The sequence below is a fragment of the Octopus bimaculoides genome, chromosome 4, assembly GCF_046866305.1.
Source record: "Octopus bimaculoides isolate indiv1 chromosome 4, ASM4686630v1, whole genome shotgun sequence".
In the NCBI taxonomy this organism is placed as follows: Eukaryota; Metazoa; Mollusca; class Cephalopoda; order Octopoda; family Octopodidae; genus Octopus; species Octopus bimaculoides.
In genome coordinates, this window is record NC_142931.1 from 57,287,550 (window position 1) to 57,308,689 (window position 21,140).

At 33.6% G+C, this 21,140-nt stretch overlaps 1 protein-coding gene across 1 annotated transcript; it reads right to left on the bottom strand.

Moving 5' to 3' along the window:
• Nucleotides 1-1,866: 1,866 nt before the first annotated feature.
• LOC128248367 (ATP-dependent DNA helicase PIF1-like) lies at nucleotides 1,867-21,140 on the bottom strand. Its single transcript, XM_089350065.1, has 4 exons — nucleotides 21,100-21,140; nucleotides 20,188-20,938; nucleotides 19,327-19,405; nucleotides 1,867-2,069 (listed from the first exon to the last, which is right to left on the bottom strand). Exons 1-4 carry the CDS (start codon nucleotides 21,138-21,140, stop codon nucleotides 1,867-1,869), a joined length of 1,074 nt encoding a protein of 357 aa, XP_089206191.1.

Below are 21,140 nucleotides of genomic sequence, written 5' to 3' on the forward strand. Positions count from 1 at the left end.
TGGTTTACTGTATTTTGGTATTAATCTTGACAAACCATCTGCTTGTTCCAATTTTTTCGATGGCAAATACTCTATCTTGAAATTGTAATCCAGTAGGATCGTTCTTCAGTGCTGCAATCTGTTGGCTGTATGAGTGGGGATACACTTTTTTGATTCATAAATTGACAATAATGGGTGGTGGTCTGTCTGCATATAGAACCTTCTTCCATGTATCAATTCATGGAATTGTTTACTGCATATATGATGGCTAATGACTCTTTTTCTATTTGACTGTAGCTTTTCTCAGCCAGCAATAATGAACACGAAGCATGAGCTACTGATTTCAGGCTACCATCTTCATACTTGTGTAAAATCACAGCTCCAATACCACTTTCACTAGCATCTGCTGCCACTACTATTTCTAAATTCATGTCAAAATGTGATAACGACAATTCCGACATTAAGACGTTTTTAATTTTTTCAAAAGCTTTTTGGCATTTGTTCAGCCAGTTCCACTTAATGTCTTTTTTTAATAAGTTATTCAGGGGTGCTCTTAAATTGTGCATATTAGGTATGTATACCTGGTAGTAATTTGCAAGCCCCAGAAATACTTGTAACGTTGTAATGTTCATCCAGGAGAGGCATATTTTTTATTGCACTTGCTCTAGACGGGTCTGGTCTGCATCCATTTTCATCAATAATCTGCCCTAGATATTTTATTCTTGGCATTAAAAATTTCACATTTTTCTTCACTGAGCTTAAAACCATATTCTTTTATTCTATTGGAGACTTTTTTAACATGCTCAGCATGCTGTACTCGAGATTCAGTTTTTATGAGTATGTCATCAAGGTAAGCTACAGTTAAATCTGAACCTGCAGGTATAATGTCCATAATTTGTGGGTGTCGATTAAATTTATGTAACCCTGTATGGGTACTTATTGTCGATAATTTTGAACATTCCTCATCAATTTTTACCTACAAATTACACTTCAGCTAGGTCCAACTTTGAAAAAGATTTTCTTCCATTCAACTTTGCGAAAATTTCTTCCAGACTAGGTAACGGGTAATTATATGGCATCACACATTCGTTTAATCTCATTAAGAAATCAGTGCATACTCGGATTTCTTTTTTTCTTGACATAAACTGTAGGGGACACCCATTTTGAGTAATCAATTTTTTCAATAATTGCCAAACTTTTCAAGTCTTATCCAATTCTTCGTTGACTTGTTTCCATGCTGCAAAAGGTACCATTCTTTTTGGTTTAAATACCAATGTAGTGTTTTCTTTCACTTGAAACTTCAGAGAAAATTTTGTTTTAATTCTGTTTTTAAATTCTCCGACACCTTATTTGTACTGGCAGAAGAACCATTTACACTCTTACAAAAAATATTTATGGGTAGGTCCCATAAGTTAAACAGTTCCACCCAGTCTGTTCTAAATAAATTTGTCATATTTTTCAACCATAAACTTTGGCTTTCAAAGTTTTTTCCACAGAATATAACATCACTTATTATTTTGCCCATAAAATGCAGTTTTTTCCCTGAAACACAATTTTTGAAGTTTCCTTTAATCTAGGTTTTCCTATTTTTCTCCATGCGTCTCTATTGATTATTGTAATATCACTGCCTGTATCCATTTGTAACTTGATGTTCACGTTATTCATTTTTATGGACATAAATTTTATTTTCTGAGCCTTGCTTAGAATTATTTTTAGCAATACATTTTTTTCTAGAATTTTTTCTTGATTGACCTTTTTTTGTTTTGCAATACAATGTGATCTTTTATGTCTGATTTTTCCACAATAAAAACATTTACAATATTTAAAAGAACAATTACTTTTAAAATGTAAACCTCCACAGCCATAGCACAGATTTAGTCTTGCCATTCATTTTTCTTTTTTCTTATCCATTTCAGGACGACACGCATGTATCTGAGAGCAGTCTTTTTCTACAATTTTATCCACGTCATGTCTTAAATTCACAATCCCCTGGCAGTCTTCAGCCACGGCCTGTGGAATTAATTTTTGGTCCTGTTCTAATTTTGTTAATATATGGGAATATATATCAGCATCTTTTCTTGCTGTTAATCCTTGAACAAAAATTAGACATTTGAACAAATTCATTTAATTTGAATTTTTCACACTCTCTGTTAATTACCCCAGCATATCTGACGAAATCATCATCTTTTTTAACTGAATTTAAACTTTGTCAACAAGTATTGAACAGGGAACTTCTTTCACTGAAAATTCTCAATAATAAATTAACTGTGTCATCGAAACAAATCTCACCTGATTTCTTTGGCAGAATATAGTTACAGTATTTTTCATGTTTGGGAGGGGATAACTTTCTTAAATGTAGTTGCACCTTCTTCTCATCACTCCGATTTTTACATTCTTTTTTGAAGATTTCTTTGTATCTTTGAAAATATGAAGAAAAAGTAGTACCTTCTTTTGGGTTATAAATAAATTCTCCAATTGAATTTGCTACACTGTCTGATAAGAATGAACCTGAAGTATTTTCAGCCTTCTTCAACATTACTTCCAGTAACTGTTGGTACTATTGTTGTTGTCATTGTAGTTGTTGTTATAACTGCTGTTGTTGCTGTTGCAACTGTACCACATGAGCCAAAATATCTTCCATGTTAGATAATTTTTTCTTTGGTTTCATAACAAAAGAAAAAAATGTTAACGTCCTGCGCAAGCTTCAAATATCTCATTGCCACTTTTATATCCTACCACAGGTTGATATAGATAAATTATGCAGCAGAGGTTTAATCAATGTGTTCACACAATGTACTTCGTGAGACTACCAAAATGCTCTCTCTCTCTGACTACTACTGACCACTACTCTTTATAAGAGTTTGAGTAGTCCATTCTTCCAATTCCCCAGGGGTGTCAGTGACACTCACCACAACAGAATACATATCAAAATCAGAAAGAAGAAATTTTTGAAGTCTTTGTTTTGTCATAGTTGTGAAATTGAGTTTAGTTCAAACAAATGGAATAAAATATGTTAGAATTAATAAATGGATGCACAACACAGCTTAGAACAAGTATGGTGGTTATGATTATGTACAGTTTGTTAATATAAATGAATTAACAATAATGATGAGGATCAATGAAAAAAGATGAGTTATCAGATCAATTACATACTAATTAATTTTATCATTATTTGACTATTGTGAGAAGCCTCACTTTTGTTCTTGTTTAGGCTGATAATGTATTGCATAAATTAACCATTTATGAATGTTGAATGAAAGACAGAAAGAGCATCATCACATGTGACAATAGTACAATCTGAGAAGAAGTTATTGATTCCAGAGATAAGATACTGGTAACATCCATTAGTGGGCAGCTTAGTAGAGATGCATGCAGACATAGTCAAAAGTTTTACTAATGTTGAGATTGATAGCGTTGCTTTCACCAAATTTCACAAAGGTAAGAGCCTACTGGTGGGTGATGGAGGAGAGTAGGTTAATAGTGGATCTGACTTTATGGAAAATGTGCTAGCCATGAAGGAGAGAGAGAGAGAGATTGAAGGTGTTGGAACATGTTAATGGCTTCATTACCTTATTACCTATTCACCCTCTCAGAGTTGTGGGAGCTCTTTAGTCTTGCAAGTTATCAGACAACCTCACTAGTGCTGGTGCTACAATAAAATGTATCCAGTACACAGTTAAATTAGTGTTGTTAGAATCCAGCCATAGAAACTATGCCAAGACATGAATTGATGATAATAATGACTGTATTTACTTGTAGATATTTGCTTTCTTTTTACTATTGGTATAAAAATGCTGAGCAGTGTCCATAGTTTATCCCTGGAACTGGATTTAGTTATAACTAGGTCAGGTTAGTGCAGTTTAACTCCTGAAAGTTAATTTTGATCATTGGTATTATCTGAGTGAGTAGGCCCTTTGATCAAAAGTATTTTATCTTCATTTCAAACAGTGAACCTAAAACTATGTTATCCTTCCTTTTATAAGACTGTAATATGTGATTGGAGGAATATTTGCCAAACGTTTCATGCAGGTTGAGAAATCACATAGCAGCTCCCTCATTGACTCGTTGAAAGTTAATCATAAATATTTATGTGATTCAGAATGTATCATAAATATTGCTTTTAATATCTTTATGGAAATCATATTTAGCAGCAATTTTTCTCAATGTATGACACTTGAAATTGATATGGAAGCATTCATAGATTATTTCTTCATGTAATCTAAAACAATTTCATGTCTTTTTAATTTATATTTGTGCATTGCAAGTGCAGGTAAGCTATATCACTGTTTCATTTATCTTTACTTTATTTAACTGGAATTAGAACATTCATTAGTTAAAACTAACACCCCAGTATGTTGCTGGTGTAGCCATTTGATTGTTCTTTGAGACAAAACACGAAGTTAACCTGCATGGGATTTGAACTTAGAATGTTGATAGACAGTACTAAATATTGAGCCTCTTACTATACATCTGTACGTGAGATTTGTTTTTAAGTCAAACTCCATATTATAATGCAACCTTTAGGCTACTAAGGACTCCTTTTTACTGAAATGAATATTCTCATGGACTCTTGGCTTTTGAAAGTTTGGGATACTCAACAAATTTTGAACTCAGCTCTTGATCACTTAGTACTACATTTGCCAATCCCTAGGGGTCCATAGACCCTAGTTTGGGAACTCTTGTAGAATAACAGTGGGACAGTTATTTCATTGCTACAGGTAGTGATAATTCTAGCAAAATATCTATATCTGCTGGTAATAGCATAGATCCTTATGAGCAGCATACAGAAAAGCAGTTCCATCAATTTTTTATGACGCTCAAAGTCCCTGATGTGTCTGATCTTTTAGAATTGGTGTAAAAAAATGGATATTTACAACTAATATGAAATGAAGAATCCAGGTGACAACAGAATCGAAGAGAAAGAAGAATAAAAAGTGAACACCTATGAAGAATTGAAATGGGAAATACACAGGTGGTGGGCAATAAAGAAAGTAGATGTGATACCAATAGTAATTGGTGCACTTGAAAGCATCAGTACTCAACTACCAACATGGCTCAAAAAGGTTGAAACAAATGTAAAAATAGAACACAATCAAAAATTATCATTGCTTAGAACTCAAGAGTTCTCTGCAGGGTTCTTGAAGCATGATCAGTAAACAAGTGTTGCCTTTGTCTGTTGGCTGTCACTTTCCTTCACACCTAGCAAAATAAGCTGAGTGTTTTCATGAAATAATAATAATAATAATAATAATAATAATACTTCCTACTGTAGGCACGAGTCCTGAAATTTGTGAGGAGGGAACTAGTTGATTACATCAACTCCAATGTTTCACTGGTACTTAATTTATTGACCCCGAAAAGATGAAAGGTAAAGTTGACTTTGGCGGAATTTGAACTCAGAACATAAAAACAGACAGAATGCCAATAGGCATTTTGCTTGGTGTGGTAATGATTTTGTCAGCTCGCCAACTTAATAATAATAATAATAGTTTCAAATTTTGCCACAAGGGTAGCCATTTTGGGGGAGGGGATAAGGTGGTTACATCAACCTCCAGTGTTTCACTGGTACTTAATTTATTGACCCAGAATGGATGAAAGGCAAAGTCGACCTCAGTGGAATTTGAACTCAGAACATAGCGATAGGCGAAATACCGCTAAGCATTTCATGCAACACGCTAACAATTCTGCCAGCTCCTCGCCTTAATAATAATGATAGATATAGAGGAAAACATACTGTTAGTTTTGCTCATATAAATGAATTCACATATATGTTTATCCATGTTATCATTGATGTTGAAAAGAATTTGTATATAAGATATATTAACTATCTCATTTTTATCAATTCACTATCATGATCACACTTTCAAACATGCACAATAAGAAAAATATTATTTTGTATACAATGCAGTTTATTGTGTTGACAACAGCTTTGTAAAAATTTCATCATCATCATCATCATCATCATCATCATCATCATCATCATCATACATTTGTTTTCTATGCTGGCATGGGTTGCACAGTTTGACAGGAGCTGGAAAGCCAGAGGACTGTGGCAAATTCTACTGTCAGCTTTGGCAGAGCTTCTACAGCTGGATGCCCCTCTTAATGCTAGTTACTTTGTAGAGTGTACTGGGTGCTTTTTCATGGCACCAGCACCAGTGAGGTTACCAAACAACTTTCAAGATAAGGAACCCTCAATCGAGTAGGGTAGATGTATTGAGAGAGGTGGCTTCATGTCAGATGATGAGAGGTGAAAGTATTGTAGAGGGAGAGAAACAGGTGTCTTGTTGTAGAAGAGATAAATGACTACCCTAGTTGGAAAGGATAGAGGAGGGAAGAGATGGTGATGTTTTGGGGCATACCTTCAAATTACAGGGTGGTGAATATAAGTGGCAGAGAAGGTTGGATAATGGGATAGGATAGTTAAGTTTACAAGACTGAGAAAGGAGAGTGCAAGATAGAGGGGAGGAGAATGCAGTAAGTAGTGAACACAGGTGGAGGAGAGGGGTTAGAAAGTGGAGTTTATTGGAAGAGATTTGATTAGGACAGATTGTGTGCAGGGGTATGGACATAAATGACATGCCTTTATAGCCCCACTTTTGCTTAAATGAATGGGTTTAAAATCAACATTAAGGAAAATAAATCTAATCCAAATAAATGATAAAGAATTTGTGAACCTGTAAATTATTCCAGCACTGGAATCCCCAGATCTCCCCTTGGAAACCTGAAATCCCCACTTCAGAAATTTCAAGTTTCCATGGGTAGGTAATTGTTATTTGTATCCATCTTGAAATTTCTGAAGTGGGGATTGTCAAGGACAATTGGAGTGAACACTCCCTGACTTGGAAAATCATGTAGAAGTTAGTGACAGGAAGGACATCCAACCTCAGTGATATATATATTTGTTCAATTCATACTAGTATGGTGGGGGAAAAACACACATAAAGCAAATTAATTAATTAATTAATCACACACACACACACACACTCTCACTTTCTCTTTCTCTCTCTCTCTCTTTCTTTCTCTCTCTCTCTCTCTCTCTCTTTCTTTCTCTCTCTCTCTCTCTCTCTCTCTCTTTCTTTCTCTCTCTCTTTCTTTCTCTCTCTCTTTCACTTACAAATACACACACAGACATACACATATACAAAATACATGCAACACACATATGACAGGCTTCACACAGTTTCTGCTTATTTACCAAATTTCACTCACAAGGCTTTGACATTTTATTTCACATAAAATTTTTGTAATGTTATTTGAGTATTTAAATTTCCTAAAATTTTCAAAATGAAATCATGATAAGAAAAATCTCTGAGATATTTCTTAGACTAAACATTGAAAAAAAATTATCAAGTTTGTTGCTAGTTATGACCGAATCACATGTTTCTAAAGCAATAGAAACATTTCTGTGCCCAGGAACATCCAAGTTGCCAAAATTTATCTCAAGGTAAGTGATACAGACTAGTAATTTTAGATTTCACACAATTTTGGCAAGTTGCATTTTTATATAAGATGCTGGTGCCAAATTCCATTCCCTTGCATCTGTTTTTGTTCCAGCCATAATAAAGTATTTTTTCTACCTGTAAAACAAAATAAGCTCAGAGCAATGGTGAAGCACCAGAACTAGACTAAAAGATTTATAGTATGTACTCTTATCCATTTATGGTATGTTCTACTTTTATGTTTTACTACACCTTACTTAGACTTATATCCCTTTAGGGGATTAATGAAGTAAGTACTAGTCATATACTAGGGTCAATCAATTGTACCCCATTCACCTGCAAAACATGACTTCATGTCAAAAGAAATCAATATTATTTGCATTGTTGCTATGGGGACATATCTAGTCAAGAAGTTATTTCTTAAGCTAATCACTTTACATGGAATCAAATATAAAGGCAGCTGATGTTGAATTATTCAGAATAATATATTCTTTTCAAATGTATACACATATGCATACACAGACACATGCATAAACATGTAAGGCTATTTGAAATTATGCTAATATTTATTGCTGTCGTTGAAATGATGGTGGTGGTGGTGGTCCAATAGGAGTGGTAACCTATGGTATAATATTATCTTTCATACTTAAAGGAATAGAAGTCATTACATTGGAGAAAGAGAGAAGAGGAATATTTTTATCATCTTTTATTGATTGATTGATATCACACCACCCAATGAGTTAACAAATACAACAATACAGAGAAAAATTTATACAAAACTTAAAACAAATTACCATTGGTTAGAAAAGTATTTAACTTAATTTACAGTCATGCCAAGAACTGAAGTCAAGGCAGAAATAATTAACAAATTAATAAAATATAATTTATTTTTTAACATAATTAATATCTCATTTTGTTGTGTCTAGGGAGAGTTACTGTGCCAATATTAATAACACATGCACTGGTTCAATTTCACTCCTTTGTTATTAGCCAATTGGTTAAATATCTATCCCGCTAACTGATCATTTGTTTAATTTGTTGGTTAAAATGTCAATTGTTTTTTTACTTTTCTTTCTTTTTTTCTTTTGTCAAAGTTCTTCTGTTGCCATTCACAACCCTTTACAGTGATTAATTAGTTGGATGAATATTCGACCAAATGACTAATAATAAAAGAATGGAATTGAACCAGTGTAAATATTATTAATATTGGTCTAATGACCCTTCCCAGACACAGCAAAATTTGTTTCAACACATGAATTCACATAAAGAATCTTGCAAGCCAAATACAAAAACAAAATTAATATCTCATGCTATTTACAAAATTAATAACTCATTTATGTGATTCTCATTTGTGTGCCAGGTAGTGTGGATGAAACTAGGTAGTGTAGATGACCAAGTTAATAAAGACATTGGACAATCATGCAGATGGTCATTGTCACTGCATTTCATGTGTGGCTAAAACAATTTTCAATGACCACATCCACCAAGCCTTAAGTAAGTGTCACTATGTGGTATAATTCACCACAGTAAGCAGTATTTTAATAACTGACTGGTGATCTATTGGCTTCAGTCATATCTATAAATTGATCTACTGAGAGAGCCATTGGTTGTTACTTACACCCAATAAACAGCTTTCTTTTATAAGGAAAGATATGTTTCTCATCTGCTTAATAACAGAAATTGGAGAAGGGCACTGGTCTAGTAAATCCTGTAGATCTGATGACAAAATAGCAGCAAGATCTTCTTGAAAACACCAACCCATGCCAGCATGGAAAACGGACGTTAAACGATTTTGATGATGATGATGATGATGATGATGGTGCATTAGACATGTACCATAAAAAAGATGAACTGGTCATGATTTTGATCAAACATCATCTCAATGCAGGGTGAGTTGGGTTCAAACAACATAAAAGAGGAATGTAGTTTATTTCAAGCTACTGAAATAAACTACATTCTGATGTTAAAATAAACAAATTTGAACTAATTCATATTAATTTTTATCAGTTTTTTATTGGCACAGGAGTGGCTGTGTGGTAAGTAGCTTGTTTACAAACTACATGGTTCCGAGTTCAGTCTCACTTCATGGCACCTTGGGCAAGCGTCTTCTACTATAGCCTTGAATCAACGAAAGCCTTGTGAGTGGATTTGGTAGATGGAATCTGAAAGAAGCCTGTCATATATATATGTTTGTGTGTCTGTGTTTGTCCTCCCACCATCGCTTGACAACCAATGTTGGTGTGTTTACATCCCCATAATTTAGTGGTTCAGCAAAAGCGACTGATAGAATAAGTACTAGGCTTACAAAGAATAAATCCTGGGGTTGATTTGTTTGACTAAAGGCATGGCCACAGTCAAATGACTGAAACAAATAAAAGAATAAAAGTTATATTGAAGACCTCCACATAATAACTTGAAATATCTTTTCCATACACAGATATTTAATATTAGTTATAGTCTCTTTTGCATTACTAGAAATATTAAGTAGTATGACTTATCCAGTACTTGTATTTGACAGTAATATTCTCAAACACTTACCAAATGATACCAGAAAGTTACAGGCCTTCTATCCAATATTTTTTCTTTTTTTTTTCTTTTTTGTAGTGGTAGGGTTTTTTTCCTTCCTGTATATCAGTTTTCAGGATCTTCTACATTGTTATCTTTGGTGCATCAATTATTTTTTAAGGGCAGGATGTGTCAAGCCAGATGTAGTTTGCGTTGTCGCAATTCTGGTGATCTGATTCTCAGTAGAATTTCCACATTCGTACTATGACTGCAACAAGTGACATAAATAATTGGTATCTTAATTTTCTGCTTGGGATTAAAAAGTTTCCAGGGAACTAAGAAAATTGTGTTTTCAAGAAGCCACAGGAACTGACTAATAAAAGCAAGCTATTATTTAGTTTAGGAACCTTTAATAAGTGAATGAGATTACTCTTCTGTTGGGAAAGATATTAGTTATCATTAATAATATTTCCAAATTATTTGGTGCTATTGCTCACAACTAGCTAGGTAAACATATACATATAGAATTAAATTCACTCATGTTAATTTTTGTTTTATTATTCAGTAAAACCTTGCTTAATTCTCTGTCTTTCTGAATCACTGTATCTGTTGCTTAACTAGTGCCTACTGTATCTGTTGCTAAATTAGGGTCTACTGAAGCCAATAATGCAGTTATTAGTTGATATTGTTGCACAGATGATATTCATTAAGGAATAAATAATTTAAGTACAAATCTAGATGCCTATAGCTGAATGAGTAAAAAACGTTTAAAATATTATTGAAATGTGCAAGTGCAACTGAACATTTGCTTAATAAAAGCTATCTTCAAAAAAGAAATAATGAAATTTTAATGAGGTAAAATGGTGTGCCTTAAAAAGCAAGTCAGCAACAATTTCTCTCTCCTGACCTTTGTTGTTCATGTTATATGCATTAACTACTCAAAATAAGTATTGATTTTACTTCAAGATAAAATTACTAAATTAATACTGAATTTTAATTAGTTTTCTTTGATCAAATGTTCATCATATTAATACATGGACAATACATTGCAGCTATAATATTAGAAAATGTTTTGGAGTATTGTTACTTTGATTAAAGCACTTATTACAGCTAAAAAGGTTAGTGAGGCTCTTTAAAAGTACATCAAAAATACGATTCTAGCTATGTTTCCCAATTTTTTCCAGTTTACCATATTGTTAGTTTTAATTCATAGCATTACTTAGTAAATCATTGTCATCGTGTATTGTCCACTTTCCATGCTGGCATGGGTTGCACGGTTTGACATGGAGCTGGCTAAGTGAGAGCTGTCTAGACTCCAGCTGTCTGTTGAGGCATGGTTTCTACAGCTGGATGCCCCTCCTAACGTCAACCACTTAACAGAGTGTGTTGGGTGCATTTTATGTGCCACCAGCATGGATGCATTTATGCAGCATTGGCACAGGTGCGTTAACACAGCACCAGCATGGAAGCTTTTTAAGTGGCACCAACACCTGAAAGGACAAGCCTGTATGTATGGAAGACAACAATTTTATTTAGCTTGACGTGTCTTATGAAGTACAGCAGATCATCACATCTCCCGGTCCCTTGTCATTTCTTCAGTGAAACCTAGCATCCAAAGATCCTTTCTCCCCACTTTGTCCTATATCTTCCCTTCCACAGGTACCCTCCACAATTAGAGCTTGGTACTTCTTTCATGAAATATCAGGAGCCTCTGTAGCTTGCTCAACTGGTTAGAAATAGCAGCTAAATAGTCATGAAATCACACCCTATGATCTTACAAAAAGGAAAGACACATTAGATAATGCAGTCCTAGATTTACTATGCCTGAAAAAAAATACAGGATGGCTTTGGCTGAAACCACTTTGTTCATAGTTATGCTCAATCAAAGCAGGTGTAGAGTTAACGAACATTACCATAAACACTGCTCTGTGGCATTACCTAGGAGAATAGGTCACAAAATATTATAAAATAACATAAAAAGAGGAGCTAATAACTCCTACACACCTTTAGGAATGTTTTTATTCACAAAGCTGGCATAAACAATCTGAATACCAGGTTTTGAAACTATTGATTATAGCAGTTTGGTAGTGTAAAACCACAGTGTGTAGCCAACCAGCTTTTATTGTTATATTATTTCTATTAGATCTGTAATTAAAGGACATCTACCCTTTGAACTGGACTGTTTTTGTTGATATTTTCGTTTTGTTTGGCGTCAAACATATCTCTTCTATCACACACACATCTTCCAATTTTAAGTGTATGATGATGATGATGATAATCCTCATTAGTGTTATTACCATCATCAAGTTGTTTTAATTAGGTGAACGTGTTGCTACAACATATTTCCACTTGTCTTGTTTGAGAAGCCCTGAATCCTACATTCAGAGCTGACATATGCAAAGAACTGTGGCACTGTAAAGTTCTATCAACAATACCTAGGCTTGATGCAAGATAATGAAGTTTATAACATTAACCCAAAAATTAAAATTAAACTTCTAAACATTCTAAAAAATATAAAAAAGGAAGGAAGTAGGGATGTCATACAATCAGAAGATATATGACTTGTGGTGTAAAACTTTTTTTGTTGTAAATATGTATATGGAGCTATAAGTTTGTCTTGAGGTTTGACATATAAATAGAAAAAGATACAAAAATTATCTAAACAGCTAAAACATTTTATGATGCATACTAATTATTTTATCTCTGGCATGAAGCACAGGGCAGTTGGAAGGGAAAGAGACAATTTGTGCAATGGTTGTTAAGTGAGTAATATTCGGTGGATATAAATTTGTTAATTTTGTCAGCTTTGATGAATACTGAGTGGTTGATGATTCTTTTGTTTCAATTTGAAGTAAGTTTCTTTTGGGTAGATACAGTGATATATGACTAAATTGATTTAATTCCCTTTGGAAGATAATTAAAAAGTAAGACAGTTTTTTTTTTATAAAAGTGCTGTTTCAATAATATTATCTTTTATCTTTTACTTGCTTCAGTCATTAGACTATGGCCATACTGGGGCATTGCCTTGAAGTATTTTTAGTTGAATGACATGATCCCCATACATATCTTTTTTTTAAAGCCTGGTACTTATTCTGTCAGTCTCTTTTATTGAACCACTAAGTTACAGAGATGTAAACACAACAACAAAAGTTGTCAAATGGTGGTGGAGGACATTCTCAGACACAAACACACATGCACACACATGATGGACTTCTTTCTGTTTCTGTCTATCAAATTCACTCACAAGGCTTTGGTCTGCTTGAAGCTATAGTTGAAGACACTTGGCCAAGGTGCCACACAGTGGGACTGAACCCAGAACATGTGGTTGGGAAACAAGCTTCTTACCACACTACCACACCTGCACCTATGAGCCATACCTCTACCTATCAGGTAATAACAGTGAGTGAAATGTAAAAATTTTGGAGCTCTGTGTCAAATATCTTACTATATTATCATCCATCTACATTATGAATTCAAATCCTATTGGCATTTATTTTGTCTTTATTCATTTTGAAGTTATATGTCATTATCTGAGCCAAAGCTAGCTCTGATCAAGCTGGCTTATCATCAAAAGTGTTCCAGTCATGACCATCCCATATTTTTTACAAAGACATTGTATATATATATAGCACTGCATTATCCAATGTATCCTTCATTTTCTTAATGTCCTTGATTGTTATTAGTAGGAGAGTTGACTATTTTTGTAGCAGGTCAAGCAATTGTATTCAGAGTTGATAAAAAAAAAAGAACAGAAATGATTGTGAATCACAAAAATTCCCTTAAAGTCATTACCCCTTTTTGTTTTGATTTTGAATCTTACTTAGAAGTCTGGATTTTCCTTGTTATTAGAAGAGTTTATCTCATGCCTAGTTACCCCTTTCTCTTATCTTCAATAACGCTCTCTCTTCTCACTTCTCTAACATTTTCTCACTACACAAGACGAAGAGTATGTTTCCACTATTAATATGTTGTTGGTTAGATGCTGCAAAGACATGGTTACACAGACACATTATTACTATCACATATACATAGTAAACTGAGAATGTACTGCCATGCGCATGCACGTACACATTAATGTCTGTCACACAGGTACACACACACAGACACACACAATTGAAGACATATGCATATTATACACATGCACACAATAATGTATCAGACACATACAAACACACACTCATAATGGTCAAATTAAAACTTTTTATTGACAATGCCTCTTATAAGCACATACCCCATATTCATGAACAATGTCTCATACAACACAAGATTGTTTTATGTTAAATATGTTACATTTCGTATTATTGTTTTTATGAACATTTAGAACTATTTGTCATATTTAACTGTTTGTGTCTCATCTTAACAGCTTGTTGCTGTAGCTGCACAGAACAAAGGCTCTGTTAAGATTATTGTGAACATAATTCACTTAATCTTCTTTAAAAAGAATAAAACTGATTCTTGAATTTTGCTTCTAAATTTTATTAATTCCCAAACAGTAATTTTTACACCTGTTAAAATATGATATGGCAGAGTAAAATGAATAGAGGCTTTGCAGGATCTTTTTATTAGGCTATGAAGCTGTACTATGGCTCACTAGTAACATCTACTGGCACACAGCCTATCGGCCAGAGACAACCATAAGCACATTTTTTTGGAACATAATAAATTACCTGATTGTTACCTTATTGACACCTGAGCAGAAGTAATAAGGTTCAATCTGAACAATAAGAGACTAATATCAAAAGACTACATTACTATTTCTAATGTAAGGATGATATGTTGTCAAGGAAAATCAACATCAAGGTGGGATCAATCCACAAATCTTGACTTTACACTGCAGTCTCGATCTTGTTATCAATAAACTGTCCTAGCTTTCATTTAAAAGTATTGATATTTTGTGTGGCTTTGATATCATTAGGCTTTGATATCATCATCTAATTCAGTGTACAGCTGTGTTGTGAAAATATTAGCTATATTCTGATGTAAAGTCATTTATTTATACTCATATTCCATTTCAAAAGGGCCTTACATATAGAAAGAGTCATTTTCTTATTTTCTTCCTCTGATGGAACCAAGGATGTTTCTAATTTATATCAGAAATGTCACTGAGAAATGCATAATTATCACAACTCTCATTCTCCCTATATATCTGCAGTTTGGTAGATAAACATCTACCTCATAATTACTATTGGTAATAGAAGTGATGGTCGTGGTGATGGTTGTAATTATTAAAGGAAAGTTAGTGATCTGCAAAGTAATTTGAGCAATGAAATCTGAAAGATCTCAATTTATTTTATTATTATACTTCGTGTTACTGATCATTTTGCTGGTCCAAACTTAATTACCGTCCTAAGAATCAATACCTTGAGTGTTTTTTCCTGACATACTCCACACAACCAAATAGTAAGACATAGATCTTGCTGAATATAGATTAGTAAGACTGAATCTGAGACTTTATTAGACAGTTGGAGAGAAGTTATCCAGATGTGTTATTGAGCTAATGAGGACCCTGTTGCTTAACTTAGTAAAAAATGGTGGCTATAATTCCCTCAAATTACACTCCACTGCTTGATCAGTGTAGACTAAGCAATAACATGTTATCATTCTTTATCAAAAGCAGCCAGTAAGTTGCCAAATCTAGTATTTCATAAAAATCATCAGCCTCTTCATATGAGTCCAGCCACGTTGTAACATTATAATATGTTATGTTTAATATTCCATTATGACACTTTGAATTTCAATTCAAATACTTATAAGACATATTTTACCTAACATATTTAATTTGTTTTGGTACAAAATCTGCTTTAGACAGCCCCTGTATTATGATACAAAAGCATCTGTTTTAAATTTAAATTGTATGTAAGGATGTCTTAATTGAGTAATATTTCAAACACCAACTTAATAATGGTGAAGCCAGTTGTTTTAGTAACTAACTAAAATCTTGACTATTTAAAAGATAAATTGAAACTCAAGTAATTTCTACAGAAATGTGGTCACAAAACATTTAATACACTATTTTACTTAGTTGATAGACAGTTACATCAAAATAACACTAGGTAAGTAAAAGTATATATCTAGTTTTTGGATAGTTTCCCTGTTCACATTGGATGGAATAGTCAACTGGCACTAGTATTTGCATAAAATTCGGAGGACTAATTTTGTTTATGTTACCATTCTCATTGCTATAGTGCTATGTTTCTGTTACCAAAATTGCTATTTAATACTGACAACAGGGAAGTTTTAAATATACTAAGAATTCAAACTGTGGACAGAACTGAAATGATGGCTTTACAGCAGACATTTATGAGAAGGGGCTTCCAAGGCCCCTCACATAATTTGAGTATCAAAGCTAAATAGTGAATGAAGGAGCCTCTATGTAGTTTCCTATAGAAATACTAAGAGGTTTTTTTCTCCCATCATTATCTGGTTAAAAAGTAAGTCAAAATAAGGCACACTGTTTGTAAATTCCTGTTCACTTTAACACTAGTTAGGAATTATAGAATTATACTGCTAAGTACAACACTAATCCATAACTAAATCTACTGACTTGTGGATCTGTTTTGAACAGAACATGATTGAATTACTATACAAATATTGATTCTTTACTTTGGCATAAGGCCACAATTTCACAAGGGAGAAAAATGTGGTGGTATAATCTTCATAACTTCCTCAAGGAAATGTAAATGATATGAATTGGCTTGCCAAGATCTTGAATCTTACTTTACAAAACAGATATTAGAATAAAGCTTTCTTTAATAGTTATTTATACTTAGTATGTTACAATTTGATCTGTTATTTAATATTCTTCACTTAATTAGGACTCTACCTTTTGTATATTAATTTCATCTAATACAGCTTTACAAAATAATCTATTATTAATCGTATTTGGATAAAGCAGGCACTGGATATTAACAACTTGTAGAATACGCTTTATATTACAACAGTTTAACAAATCTGATATAACCATCTTATTCAATATTGACATCTTTTAGAATTGCCAACAGTATTTCATACAACCTGTACAATCCTATAACACATACCCACCTCTTCCCATTATGGTCTCTGGAATCTAATTGTGGCCTCTGAAACCTAGTTGTGGAAATTGTTATTTATTGAGCTACAAGACTTCTTTAAATGATAATAGAAATAATTTCTCAAACTAGTTTACTTATGTATTATATTTGCTTGCTTCATGGGGCTGGGGCTATCCCAGGTTAATGATCCCAGAGGTGTCATCATGCATAGGGCCAACCAGGTCCACCAGTGCTCTCTATCACCGGTGGTTCCAGGCCAGCCCCCCTGCATCCTTCAAGGTGACATTGAGCCTCTAGAGACCTTCCCCACTCATGCCCAGTCATCTAGTGTGGGGCCAGCCATGAGGTCTCTTCCAGCCTGCAGCTGCTGCATTGAATGTGAGTAAAGCCCTGGTAGGAGACTAATGTATATATTTACCAGAAATATATTATATACAAATACAAGTATATAGATGAGAAATGTATTATATATAAATTCCAGAATATTTTATAAAAATATATAAATACCAGAATATAAATACCACAGAGTGGTACCTCAAGCAAGTGCTTTCTGGCTGTAGTTCTGTGTATCTTGTGAGTGAATTTGGTTGGGGGAATCTGTGTAGAAGACTTTCATGTGGTGTGTGTGTAACTGTTAACTGGTTGGCATTCAGCTGTAAAAATCATGCCAAAACTGACCTTGCCTGTGCTTGTACTATGTAAAATGCATTCAGTCCACTCTGTGGGGTGGTTGGTGTTAGGAAGGGCATCCAGCCATAAAAGCCATGCCAAAGCAGACACAAAAGTCTGGTTGTAGTCTTCTGCTTGGCCAACTCCTGTCAAACCATCCAACCCATGCCAGCATGGAAAATGGACATTAAACGATGATGATGTGCTTGTTTCTGTAACTTAGGAGTTCATCAAAAAATAAAAACAACAAAAAAGAAAGAAAAAGACCTATGGAATAAGTACCAAACTCAAAAAGTAAGTATTGCTGTTGATTTGATTGATTAAACACTTCAAGGAACTATACCCAGCACAACCACTGTTTAATGATTGAAGCAAGTAGAAAAATATACTAAAAAAGTACTAGAATATACATAAGAAAATATATCATATATAAAAAGCAGTATATATTCCAAAAGTATATTTACTATAAATATATATGTCAATATCAGTAATATATTGCATATAAATACCATGACAGATACCAGAAATATATATGAATATTAGAATATACACTAGAAACATATGTATAAACACCAGGATAGATACCAGAAATATATATAGATATCACAAGACATACCAGATGTATATTTAGTAGTAATATACATCAAGGAGGAGAGATCATGAAACATAGCAAACATAATATATTGATTTAAAGAATAAATGTAGATTAAAATATTATTAATCAGCTAACCTCCTCATTCTTTTTCCACATCAATAATCACCTGATGTAATGGAGTCTGTGACTTTCAATATTCTGAGAGAGAGTGAGAGAGAGAGAAAGAGAGAGAGAGAGAGAGAGAGATTCAGTGTCATTATATCTGCATATCTGTAGTTCAACTATGAAGTCATTGTCCATCTTTAGTTTTAACAAATCTTCAATACTAAGTAGATTACAAAGGAAAACACATGCCATGTCAGGAAGATGTGTCCATATATCATACCACAAAATTTTAAATGAAAATCTATGTTCAGAAGTGAGCCAGTCAAGTTTTGTATAGGAAAATTTAACATTCTTATTACTGTACATTCTGAATATAAGATAGACTACAGTTTTCTGAATAATATTTCCTTACTCAAATTACTGATGTTAATAAACAGACTTATACATATCTATTCTGAAACTCATCAAGACATGAATATGAAATGCATCTGAGACAGAGACAAGAATTTATAAATGCTTGTTATTTTCTTGAGCTGTGCCTCTTCTGTATTATTGTATTTAGTCTCTTATTGTTTTGTATTAGAAAACTGAAGATTTTCTACTTTTCAATACTCAAACATGCCTTTACACAACTCTACCATTTTAACAGCAAATCTAATTGTTCTTATTGATTAACAAATAAAGGCCCTTCCTGGGAGCTCCTAGTTAATATATTTTTAATACTTTTTCTTATTAGAAAGTTAAATGACAATATATATTTAGCTAACTTCATTTAGAAGCTGTTCATTGTTCTATGTTAATAATCACTAAATTTAAGACTACTTTATTATCTATTTCCTATTTGTCAATCTTGTTGCCTTCCATATCTTCAAAGTTTATCACTCTTTTTCTATTTTACTTTATGTATGGTTTCAAATATACCAGCATTGAATTCTATCATGTTCTGATGATCCTCTTCCTTGAAAAAGTAGACCTAAATTATTTTGTAAGTTATATTTACCTTTGCCAGTTCTTGTGTCAGTGGTAAGTATTGATTTTTGAGCAATGGATTTTTCATCCATGCTACAAGATATCATCACCTGAACAAACACAAAGCTTTAGAATTTATATCACCTGAATAAATATTCAGGGCATTGTCTTGTGAAAGAACCAGCCAGTTCAATGACAGACTTTAGAAACATTTCAATAATAATAATGATAATAATAATAATAATAATAACTAGCAGGGACCTGTTGAATTTCCATGAATTGATTAATAGAATGTTGAGTAAATAATAAACTTTTCTAAATATATGTATGTATGAAAATAACGCATTGAAGAAAGGAGTAATTAAAATCTCTACATATATAATAGAATGAGATATTTAGGCAGCAAATACTAAAATTGCATATATTTGTACTGTTCTATTTACAAATACATAAAGTTTAGCTATTAATTCTATCCTTTTTTAACAAACAATACTCATAGGCTGGGAAAATAAACAACAGACAGTGATATTTGGGAGTATCCACCATGTGTGCAAAAATTACCAATGCCAATCAATCCATGATACTCTCCCCTCCCAACATATAGCCATGCCAGTTTGCTCCAATATGAATACAGAAAACAATAGACCTATATAATACATGCCACATATAAGTAATTTCCTCTTTTGAAAGATATTCATTTAATTTCTATATATGTGTGTGTGTGTATATATATATATATATATATATATATATGCCAATGACACATACCTAATGCAATCAAGGGTCTCCAGAATTTTTGAAAAGCCAGTACCTCTCGGCAGACAATGTTCTTAGTAACAGTTCGCCCTCTTCTCCTTCCTTGTCTGTCTGTCTCCATCACCTTAACCCTTACATCTGAGAGTTTGTGAGCTCTAGAGTATGCCATATACAACTGCCCATGACTGAACACTGAATGAGGTAAAAACAATGCCACCTTCTCAAATGTCTGCCCCTGTGACTTGTTAATAGTCATGGCATATGACAAACGGATGGGAAACTGGGTTCTCTCTAAGATGAATGGCAAGTTAGGGTCACTTGGAGCCAGCTTTATTCTGGGGATGAGGACACATCTTCCAATTAGTGAGCTGCTAATCAAGGAAGCCTCAATTGAATGTTGATGCATGGCTACCACTTCCAGTCTTGTACCATTGCAGAGTCCATTCTGGATAGAAATGTTATGAAGAAGCATTACTACTGAGCTGGGTTTTAAACTCAATTTATGAGGAGGCATTCCTGACGGTGTCAAAGAGTTTAGAAATTCATGTGGATGGCACTCAGCTTCAGCAAGATCGTCTGTCAAAACTTTATCTGTTCCATAATAGGTGTGGCAGCCACCTGGAAGTTGTGTCAAAAATTCTTCATTGATCAGGAGGCAGTCTGAGTTCTTTGGCAAAAGAATTACTCTGCTTCTTCTCTCTTCCTCAGATGTATTGTTGAAGATATCATCCACCTGAGAGCCATCAATGCATGAAATTTGAGGCACTTCTATGTCATCAACAGTAAGATTAGGATTTTGTGGAGCTGCATATGTTCCATTGCCAAGATGCAAGAGCCATGATGCAAATTCCCTTTGGTCTACTGTTGTCCTGATGTTTTGGCTTAATCTGTATTGGATGAAATTCAGCCATAGAGGAGAATTTTTAATACAGATTTCAATAATTGCCTCACAAGTTCCTCTTGGTAATATGGGTAGGATTTGCCTAAAGTCTCCCCCAAGAGCACAACTTTACCACCAAAAGCAGCAGCAATGCCAGTGATATCTCACAAGGTTTTATCAATAGCATGAAGAGCAAATGAAGGGATCAT

Bases quoted from the DNA above. Each gene is read 5' to 3' on its own strand.
- LOC128248367 (XM_089350065.1), bottom strand. From the start codon at position 21,140: ATGATCCCTTCATTTGCTCTTCATGCTATTGATAAAACCTT. The intron at 20,939-21,099 runs GTGAGATATCAC...CATCCAATACAG, and splicing joins CATGCTATTGATAAAACCTT to ATTAAGCCAAAACATCAGGA. The intron at 2,070-19,326 runs GTAAATATAACT...TTTTTGTTCAAG, and splicing joins TGACACAAGAACTGGCAAAG to GATTAACAGCAAGAAAAGAT.